We start from the raw sequence: 10,810 nt of genomic DNA, 5'->3' as shown, positions 1-10,810 counted from the left end.
CCCCCTTAAAGTTTCCAACTTTTTTGGCTGAAAATGCAACTGGTTGAAAATTTATCTCTTTGGGTGGAGGATTAAACTGTTTTGTTCAAAATTCGGCTTTCTGTATAATTTCATCTGTTCTTTATATCAAATTAAAATCTTGTTTGGTTGCAAATTAAAATTTTTGGTTGATTAATTTTGTTGTTGAAATTTTACTTTGTCGTATCTGAAAACTTCAAAAATATTTTCGAATTTTTTTAAGAATCTTAGGAAAATCATATTTATATTACATTAAAAACAAACCTATAAAATAAATATGTATTAAAAATGGTTATTTTGAGTTCAAAAATTTACCCCCTAAATTCGAAAAATTACATGTGCGAGTAAAGCGATTGATGAACCTAATAAAAATTAAAAAATAAGAAAGGAAAAAATAAAGAAGGGGGTGTGGAGTTTGCCTTCTCACTCTTTCTTTTTTTTTTCAATTGATCTATATTTCATCGTTAGATTCTTAGATTTCCACAAAGAATTTCTTAATTTTCAGGAGTGGAGGCCACCTTTGCCGAAACTTTAATCACAGGATGGTTGAAAATGTGGCAAAGCAAAAATCTGAGCAACAAAATAGAAATGCTCTTATTTTCGAGTCCAAAGCATCTTCACGCCGATCAATTTAATTCCATGAAATTAGACAACATAAACATTTCCGATTTTTATTCCATAAAAGCAAACGAAACCGAATCGATACCGGAAAAGTTGCAAAAATACCTCACAACTTTTCCACAAAACTCTATCGTTATAATAAATTGCTTGAGCACTCTCAGTTTATCAGTAGGCCTCGAAAAAACGATATCCTTTGTCGAAAAACTCAAGGAGAAAGCAGGCCAATTAATTGGAATATCTCGAAGAGATTTTGGTAATCTTAACATCCCCAAAATCGAAACTTATGGAACCACTTATTTAAAATTGGAGCAGCATTTCAGAATTGCACAGAACAATACTATCGCTTACGAAGGGAGGTATACTCACAGAAAACCTGGAGGAGGTATTTTGCGGCAGTCGGAATTTGTTACACAGGATGTAACAACTTACGAAATTACCTCGGCGAAAATTTCGAATGATTCGAGTCGCAAAACAAAGAAAGCGTTTTCAGAAAAACCAAAAGCAGTTCAAACCTCTTTCAGAATAGAAATGAGTGATAAGGAAATGGAACAGAGAAGAAATACTCCGTTGCCTTATACTGCAGCTATAAATCCTCAAAAGACAACTATTTATTACGAGCCTGAGGATGTGGATGATGACGAGGAAGAAGATCTTGATGGCGATCTAGATATTTAAGTCTTTATGGATTTGAAGAGTTTTACTGTAAGGACTGATTTTTTTTAGCAATTTTTAATTATGAAATTTCGTTATATTTATCACAATAAATGAGTGAAATGAATAGGAAGAACAATCAAGTATTTATTACTGTTATTTAAATCAGACGACTTAAGATTAACTTATTTTGATAAAAAGAGATATTTCGGGTTTCACTCGTGTAAAAAACTACGAATTCTTTGCCGACGTTTCGTGAACATTCAGGGCTGACCTGAAACTGTGGTATCAGGTCATGATGTTCTTAGGTATACTTTCTACGATGCCTGTGATTGGCCAGAGCGCCCCACCGTGGGGACTGGTCGAACTTGATTGGCCAATCAAGTCTTTTTTAAAAAATCCGGGAGAACGGAAAGCCAAATCGGATTGGTATTATATCCATTGTCCCTATTGATGTTATTAGGGTGTTTTAAGATTTCGATTACTTCTCTATGTTTTCTTGGAAATTTGTTGTGTGTTTTTGCAATGACTGTTGTTTCATCACATAAAATGTTATGTCCTGTTTCGATATGATGTTCAGCTAGTGCTGATTGTGTGAAATGTTTTAGCCTGACTTTACATTCATGTTCCTTCATACGTTGGCCCGCTCACCGCTCTCCCGGTTTCTCCAATATAGACTTTGCCACAAGAACAAGGAATTTTATATACTCCTGGATCACTGAAGGGTGCCTTTTTATCTTTAGGATTATTTAGTAGTTGTCCTATTTTCGCAGGTGGTTTAAATATGGTTTGGATGTTGTGTTTGTTGAGAATTCTTCCTATTTGTTATGTGACACCTTGGATGTAAGGTAGGGTGGTGGTCATTTTTCTCTCTCTTTCTTTCGTAGGATCTTTCTTTATTAGGATTTGTTTAACGTTTTGTAATTCCTTTTGTAAGTTGTCTTTGTCTGTTATGGAGACAGCTCTGTATGCAAGGGAGTTGATGACCGATTGTTTTTGAGATGGGTGATGGTGGGAGGAGGCATGTAAGTATCTGTTTGTATGCGTGGGTTTCCTGTAAACTTCATGTCCTAGTGTTATCAGATTTTTTGTACACTAATGCGTCCAAGAAAGGCAATTTTCCGTTTTGTTATATTTCCATGGTGAACTGGATATTAGGATTTAATTGATTGATAAAATCGAAAAACTTATTTAGTTCATCTCGTCCATGTCGCCAGATAACAAATGTGTCATCAACGTAACGGAACCAGAATTCTAGTTTAAGTTTGGCTTGGTTGAAGATATTAGTTTCTAGATGTTCCATAAAGACATTGGCTATTACAGGTGAGATTGGGGATCCCATTGCTACCCCTGAGGTTTGTTCGAAGAATTGGTTATTGAACGAGAAGTAAGTATTATTGAGACATTGTTCTATCAAAGGTACAAGCTCGGAAGGGAAGTTTGTGAAAGATTTAATAATATCAATTGTATCCGAGATTCGTACTTTTGTAAAAAGGGATACTACGTCGAAACTCACTATGATTTCTTGGGGTTTAATGTAAATCTCTTGTATCTTTTTAATAAAGTCAAATGAATGAATGAGTTTATTGCGCTGACGATCGGTCTGAGTGGAATGTTTTCTTTGTGGATTTTTCGGAGCCCGTAAAGTTTTGGAGAGATGGGATTAGTAGGTATTAAGTTAGATATTGTTTGACTGTCAAGTTTAGAGTCTTTGAGAAGAGTCTTTGTTTTACTGACTATTGTTTTTGTGGGGTCCTTTTTAAGTTTTTTCTATGTATCGTCAAAAGGTCTATGATTTTGTTTATAGTCTTCTTTATTCATTATTACTGTTGCGTTGCCTTTTTCTGCGGGTAATATTATAATATCTTTATTTTGATTGAGTTCTTTAATTGCGGTTTTTTTCCTGTTTGTTAAGTTTCAGGATGGAACTTGAGCTTGGCGTAAAATGTTGGCCGTCCTGCGTCGTATGTCATTCGCTTTTTCGGATGAAAGGGTATATATTGTGGATTCTAAATTGCTGATTATTTCTTCTTTTGGGATTTTCGAAGGAGCTACAGCAAAATTATGTCCTTTAGATAAGGCTGAAATCATTTCATTGTTGAGAGGGTGGTCGGACATGTTTTTTACTGTATTTGTTAGTTGAGATTGCTTTACTGGAAGTAATTTGTAAAATTTTGTTTTTGGGTGGAAAGCTCTTTAATCCGTTGGGATTGGTCAAACGATATGCGGTCGAATGTGGACCAAATGTCAAATCTGAGGGTATTTGATAGAAAAAGGTGAAGTTTTAATAGTTTTTTAGAGGTAGTGTGCAAAAGAAATTTGGTATGCTGTATTCTTTCTTTCACGAGAAGCAAACTTGTATTATGCAGAATCGATTTGGATTTAGATGTTCCCAAATTATTTTTCAGTTGTAAGATTTTTTGGACTATTTTGTTGTCTCTGTACCATTTCAAAAAATCTAAGGATATTAGTAGCTTCCCTTGAGAAGTCCTGAGCTTTCACGATGATTCATTTTGATAAAAAGAGATATTTCGGTTTTCACTCGTGTAAAAAACTACGAATTGTTTGCCGACAGGCATCGTAGAAAGTATACCTAAAAACATCATGACCTGATACCTCAGTTTCAGGTCAATCCTGAAGATGTGAAAGCATAAAATCTATTATCAACTTATTTTATGATACGGCTTCCTAAATTATATACTCGTTTTACTTTTAAGTAAAAAAACTTAAAATTACATTTTATAATATTAAAATTGGTAGATAAAAGAATATTAATGAAAAAAGAAGCCGGAAAACCTGTAAGTGTCAGAGAATTTTTGCATCCTTGAAAAAACCTAGATTTTTTTAATTTACTTGTTGAAAAATTTTTTTTTTGTTGGAACTTAATTTTTTAACTTAAGATTTGTGTTTTTTTTTTGAAAATTCAACGCTTTCAGTTTAAGATTCATTGTTTTAATGGAGATTTATAATATTATTTGAATATTCAACAGTTTGGTTGACAATTCATATATTTTCTTGAAAATTGCTGCTTTTGGTTAAAAAAGAATCTTCTGGATTGAAAATTTATCTTTTTGCGTGGAATTTTATTTATTTTTTTGCTTGAAAATTTTAATGTGGTTAAAAATTCGTATTTTTTGGTTGAATTTACCTGTTTCTGAGATGAAAGTAAAATCTTCTGAGGTTGAAATATTTACTATTATTTTTTCGTTTAAAATCTATCTTTTTTGGTTGAAAATTTAACTACTGGGCTGACAATTGAAATCTTTCGTTAAAAAATCACTGTTTCGCTTAAAGATTCAGGGGTAAAAGTTTATCTCCTTTTAGTTGAATATTAAGATATTTTGTTGGGCATTCCTGTATTTGGTTAAAAACTCGTCTTTTTGTTAAAAGATATTCAGTTTAATTGAAAATTGAACTATTTTTCGAAGGTTTGTGTTTTTTTGGTTAAAAATTAATTTTTTCGAACAAAACTTAATTAAGTCATTTGAATATCTTATAATTTTACGTGTAAATTCATCTTCTTAGTTAATACATAGTTTTTTTAACTGAAAATTTATCCTTTTTAGTTGAGAATTCCTTTATTTTTATCTATTCCAGTTGAAGATTCATAATTTTAGATGAATATTTATCACTTTGGTTGAAAATTCATCTTTTTTGTTAAAAATTCAACTATTTTCTAAAAAAATTGATGTTTTGGTTTAAAATTTATCTATTTGAGAAATCTATCTTTTGTAGTTGAAAATTAACTATTTTCTTGAAAATTTATATTTTGGCTTAGAAATTTAATAGTTTGGCTATTCTTTTTCTGTCAACTGAAAAATGTTTTCTGTTGGAAAATTCATCTACTTGTTTGAAAGTTAAACTGTGTTGTAAAAGGTTCAACATTTTAATATTCATCTCTTTTGTCAAAAATTAAACTATTTTTTGAAAATTCGTTATTTTTCAGATTGATAAATTATATTTTTTGTTGAATATTCCATTATTTGGTTGAAAATTAATGTATTTGGTTAAAAAATCGTCTTTTTCTTTTAAAATAATGTGTTTTGGTTTAAAATTCATGTATTTCCTTGAAAAGTGCTCTTTTTGGTTGAAATTTAATCTTCTTACTTGAATAATCCTCTTTTGTTCGAAAATTCATCTATTCAAATAAAATATTCATAATTTTAATTGAAAAATATATGTATTTATTTGAAATTTTCTCTTTTGGTAGAAAAAAAATCTTATTTTAATTCTAATTATTTTGGTTTAAAAATTTAAATATTTAAGTTCAAGATGAACAATTTTTTTTTGAAAATTCATTACTGAATATTTGCTGTTGCGGAAAAAAGCAATTTTTCTTTGCGTTGAAAAAGATTTATTTTTTAACTGGAAATTTAGCTATTCAATTTTTGGTTTAAAATTGATCTTTTTTAGTTAAAAAATTCAAGTATTAGGTTAAAAATTCGTCTTTTAATTAGAAAATTAATCTTCTCGTTTGAAGATTGAACTATTTGGTTCAGAATTCATCTACCCTGTTGCAAATGCAATATTTTCACTTGTAAGGAATTTCAAGCGATTTGAATTGAATTTAATATAATATAATATAGTATTCACATTAATGTTGTTGAAAAAAATATAAGCGTTTCGATATGTTCGTGAAAAATATTTTTATCTCCACTGTTAGAATATACTCTCAATTTTAAGTATATAAAGATGAAATATAAATTTGTTTTAAATAGTATTCATATCCATGGACTCTCGTACTAAATTCAAGAAATAATTTTGTTTTTAGCATTCTTTATTCAATTATCCGATAGTGGCAATATGTTTAAGAATATCTTATGATATAAGTTATCAAAGCTTTCTATATTAAACATATAAAGTTACTTTCACAAACTAAAAAACAGCTTTTAATTTTATATATACATTTTTATTTTTCAAACATTTATATATTAACGAGGATTGAAAAAAACGAGTATTTATAATAAATCAAAGAAATTGTGTACACATTGCAATATTGTTTGAAAAATTGCCTTATTGCTTCCTGCTACGAACGAACTATCCGAAAAAAATATCCTTACTACTTCCTGATAAGAACGGGCCATCTGAAAAACGGAATTGATTACAAATTTTTAATAGTAAAAACTGGTTAATTCTATAATACACATGTAAGGCCATGTGACACAGCTAAATTCCTATATTACCGACCTCACTTTTTCAGTTCACTGAATGTTTTTCTGAACCTAAGAACTTTTTTTGTAAATAAAATATCGAGCTGAAACTTTGGAAAATGTATTAGAGTACAATAAAGTACGTTTAGGTACTTCATTTTGGTAGGAACTTCACTGAAAATTATTTTATCTTTTTTCTGAACCTCGACATTTTTTGAACGTTCCAACTTTTTTAATACACAAAATATCGGTCTCAAACGTTGAGAAATGCAAGAGCCGAAAGAAAACTACGTTTAAGTACAAATCTTAATAATAAAGGATGTAAAAAAAAATATTTCAACTATCAATTCCATCGGAATCAGCCGGTAACGTTGTACACGAAAATACGAACCCTGGCGGCCACTAGACGAGGCTCTAGAGGGTTCGTATTTTCGTGTACAACGTTACCGGCTGATGCCGATGGAATTGATAGTTAAACATTTTTTTACATCTTTTATTATTAAGATTTGTACTTAAACGTAGTTTTCTTTCGGCTCTTGCATTTCTCAAAATTTGAGACCGATATTTTATGTATAAAAAAAGTTGGAACGTTAAAAAAATGTCGAGGTTCAGAAAAAAGATAAAATAATTTTCAGTGAAGTTCCTACCAAAATGCAGTACCTAAACGTACTTTATTGTACTCTAATACATTGTCCAAAGTTTCAGCTCCATATTTTATTTATAAAAAAAGTTTTTAGGTTTAAAAAAACATTCAGGGAACTGAAAAAGTGAGTTCGGTAATATAGGTATTTAGCTATGTCACATGCCCTTAAATAAATAATAAATATGAAACATACTTCGATACGTTCGCAAGCCCAAGAATACAATTTTAGACATCGTTTGTACGTCGGGTCCTCAGGAGATCTTTGTCTTACAAAATTAAGGCACTTCCTTGCCAATTTGAACTCGTTGGACTTACTAAATCCAAGAGCGAGGTATAGATTAATTACAGAGTTCTTTGGTTCTGTCTCAAATATTTTCTTGAACATATCAAAAGATTTAGTGGAATGCCATTCCCAGCAATCTGTTTGATCTTCCAAGATTTCAGCAATGTATAATACATATAATGCCTCTGGATGTAGTTTGTAAGCAGTTTCGAAGGCTTCGATTTTTTTTGGCAAGGCTTAAAGTATAATTGTGGACGTCTTCTTTGACTTCTGAAATGTTTATCCATGATAAAGTACCATTCAGCAAATTCTGGATTATCCTTCATTGCCAGTTTAGCAAATTCGATTGCTTTTCCGGTTTCTCTTTTCCATGATGTGTTGTACTTTGACCAATCCAAACTTTTGCGTCCATGGAGTGTACTTCTGGTTTTTGGACTGGCAGGATAATCGATTTCCTTGATAAGCTTCAGAATCTCTTCTACTTTTTCGAAATTCTTTAACTTCGCTTGAAAATGGCAATTTGTTCCATTATAAATATTCTCTAGTACGTCTAGAGAAATATTCTCATAATCTCTGAAAAGGAATTTTGATAAATGATCATGAAAGCAATTTTTTGGGACCATGATAGAAATAGGAGATGTTAGTCAACTAATTACACTGGGAACCCGCTTTACCGGAACCTAGATCAAATGGGGCGAGAGAGAGAGAGAGAGAGACAAGAAGAAGAATTTGGAGAACCCCGATTTATCGAGAAGGCCATTGAAGGCACCCCCAAAATGCCCAGTAAAGCGGGTTCCCAGTGAATCTCACATTATTAAGGGTTGCTACAGGTCAGGAAAGTCTAAACAAAATTAAACAAGTCAGGGAAAGTCATAGAATATCAGAAGAAACCTAAAAAAGTAATTAAATTTTCGATAAACTAAAGTTTAATGTTATACAAATTCTGTATGACTGTGGTCCAGACTTCACACTCTTTTCCCATTTTTCAAAGAATGAAAACTTTTTAAATAAACAGTTTATTGGTATAATTTTGTTTCAGAATTCATCTCTTTTAGTTAAAAATTCTCCTATTTGCTGGGGAATTTAATTACTTTGTTGAAATTACGTTTCTTTTTTGGTCAAAATTCAATTTCTTTAACTACAAATTTAGCTATTCTTTTTTGTTGAAAATTCAAATTTTTGGGGTGATTATTCTACTGTTTTCTAGAAAATTCGCCTTTCTGTCTTAAAAATTCGGCACTTTTGTTGAAAATTGGCCTTTTTGGATTGAAAAATATATTATTTTGGTACAAAATTCTCTTTTTATTAATAATTAAAATCCTTTTGTTTGAAATATCTACTATCTGAAGATTCCTGGAAAATTTTGAAATGTTTGCAAATTTTAGGAGCAATTCGTGTCAGCTTAAGGGATGCTTGTAATTTCATCTCTCTTGGTAAAAATTTAATCTTTTTTGTTAAAAATTAATGTATTTTGGTTGAAAATTCAACTACTTGCTTAACAGTTGAACTACATACTTTGTCAACACATTTTTTTTATTCATAATTTTAGTCAAAAATTCTTCTCTTTGGTTGAAAATTCGTTTTTATGTATTTAAAATTAATTTTTGTAATTAAAAATTCAAGCATTCCAATTAAAGATTCAGAATTTTAGTTAAAATATTTCGTTGGAGGAAGTTATAATTTTTTTATTGCAAATGTAACTATTCCATTTATAGTCGAAAATTCATTTTTTATAATTAAAAATTCAACAACTTGGGTAAAAGTTCAGCCAATATGTTACAAGTTAATTTTTTGGTTGGTTGATGGTTCATCTCTTCGGTTGAAAATGTAACTAATTCATTGAAAATTCTTTTTTTTTAGATTAATTAAAAGAAAATGTAACGTTTTTCAGTATAAAACTAATATTCTTGGTTGAAGTTTCCTATTTTGTGATTAAAAATGTAACAGTTTGTTTGAAAATTACTTTTTGGTGAAAATTCATATTTTTGAGTTGAAAATTTAACTGTTTTACAGAAAATTTGTATTCTGGTTTAAAAGTTCAACAGTCTGGGTAAACTTTTTAATCTTCATTTGTTAAGAAACCTTTTTTTAAATTCAACTACCTGGTCGACATTAAAAATTAGTTAGGGACTTTTGAAATTGGGATTTTGTAGCAATCCTGGTTCTTGGAAAAAATTTAATTTTTTAAATTAAAAAAAATTAATCTTACTCGTCATTTTTCATTGTTTCTAATTGTATTCCCGCCAACTTCAAATTTTCGTTAGATTCGGTGAAGTCTTCTTTTAAAGCATTTTCATAAACTGTTAGGATCAGGCGCATTAACTTTAATATCGGAACGAGATTTTCGTCCTCGCGAGTTTTCCATTCCTCAAATTCTTAAAAATATTCTTTTATCTCATCAGGTCCCACTTTCATGAAATGTAAAATATCCTCCAGATTGTCGTTCACGCCAGTTCTCGATTTCTCACTATCCTTAACAATTTGATCAATCTCATCGCCATTAATCGCATCGAGTCCCCATGTAAAAGGACATTCCAGATTTTTAAGTTTTTCCAAAGTTTGATTTTCTTCTGATATTTTGCTTTTATCGTTCCTACATAAGAAATATTCTCAATTTTTAACATTCAAAAATTTTAGAAGCATTTTTCAAAATCTTCCGCTTGAAAGAATTTAAATAAATTTTGCATATAAATATAATTGTATATACATATATGAATTATGTTAAGGGCATGTGATACTTCGTCGTGAAGTCACTCGGGTACAGTTCCCCCGGCTTTTTTCCCACAAAAATGAAAATGTTTAAAAAATGAAACTCGAGATGCTATAAAATATCATGACGGACGTCCCCGGACTCGTTTTTGAGAAATAATAACAAAAAAATTTATTGTGCTAAAAAAATTTTATGCATATGCATTATTTTGAGGTTACGTCGTTTTTTTATCTCTGACATTCCGATAATTTGGAAATTATTGATGAAATAAACTTTTTTGATTGCCTAAAACAAGGTTAGTTCCGGGACATAGTTAATATGTTTATTTGTAAGTCTAAAGTTTTCGGCCAAAATTTTATTGTAGTTTGGAAGTAACGCTTGGGAGAATTGTAACACACATAACCTCGAAATATAAACACGTTTTTAACAAAAGCAAATTTTTTTGGAATTAACCCATCAAAATGTGTGCAGGAACGTTTGTTAGCATGTTCACTATCATTCCTCAGAATATGAAGAAAAAATATTTATTAATCTAGGGAAAAAGCCGGGGGAATCTAACACTGATAAAATCGATACTAATTCCTAAGCGCCATGCAAATTAATTGAATTTAGCAAAATTAATTTTTTTTTAATTAAGGGCATGTGACACAGCTAAATACCTATATTACCGACCACAGTTTTTCAGTTCACTGAATGTTTTTTTGAACCTAAGAACTTTTTTGTAAATAAAGTAT

The 10,810-nt window shown here is 30.3% G+C and overlaps 2 protein-coding genes across 2 annotated transcripts in view; one reads left to right on the top strand and one right to left on the bottom strand.

Moving 5' to 3' along the window:
* LOC117174382 overlaps positions 1-1,429 on the top strand; it is a 6,068-nt gene extending 4,639 nt beyond the window's left edge. Inside the window, exon 3 of the mRNA XM_033363468.1 lies at positions 524-1,429. Coding sequence (XP_033219359.1) covers positions 524-1,314 — 791 coding nt within the window. The 3' untranslated portion in view covers positions 1,315-1,429. The remainder of the gene's footprint in view (positions 1-523) is intronic.
* Positions 1,430-6,282: 4,853 nt separating this feature from the next.
* LOC117175033 overlaps positions 6,283-10,810 on the bottom strand; it is a 5,761-nt gene continuing 1,233 nt past the window's right edge. The window contains exons 2-4 of the mRNA XM_033364546.1: positions 9,576-9,959; positions 7,277-7,939; positions 6,283-6,374 (exon numbers count right to left, since the gene is read on the bottom strand). Coding sequence (XP_033220437.1) covers positions 7,426-7,939; positions 9,576-9,685 — 624 coding nt within the window. The 5' untranslated portion in view covers positions 9,686-9,959 and the 3' untranslated portion in view covers positions 6,283-6,374; positions 7,277-7,425. The remainder of the gene's footprint in view (positions 6,375-7,276; positions 7,940-9,575; positions 9,960-10,810) is intronic.

The sequence above is a fragment of the Belonocnema kinseyi genome, chromosome 6 (genome assembly GCF_010883055.1).
Source record: "Belonocnema kinseyi isolate 2016_QV_RU_SX_M_011 chromosome 6, B_treatae_v1, whole genome shotgun sequence".
NCBI classification, from domain to species: Eukaryota; Metazoa; Arthropoda; class Insecta; order Hymenoptera; family Cynipidae; genus Belonocnema; species Belonocnema kinseyi.
The sequence above is the reverse complement of the archived record's forward strand: the minus strand, read 5'-3'. Positions and strand labels throughout refer to the sequence as shown.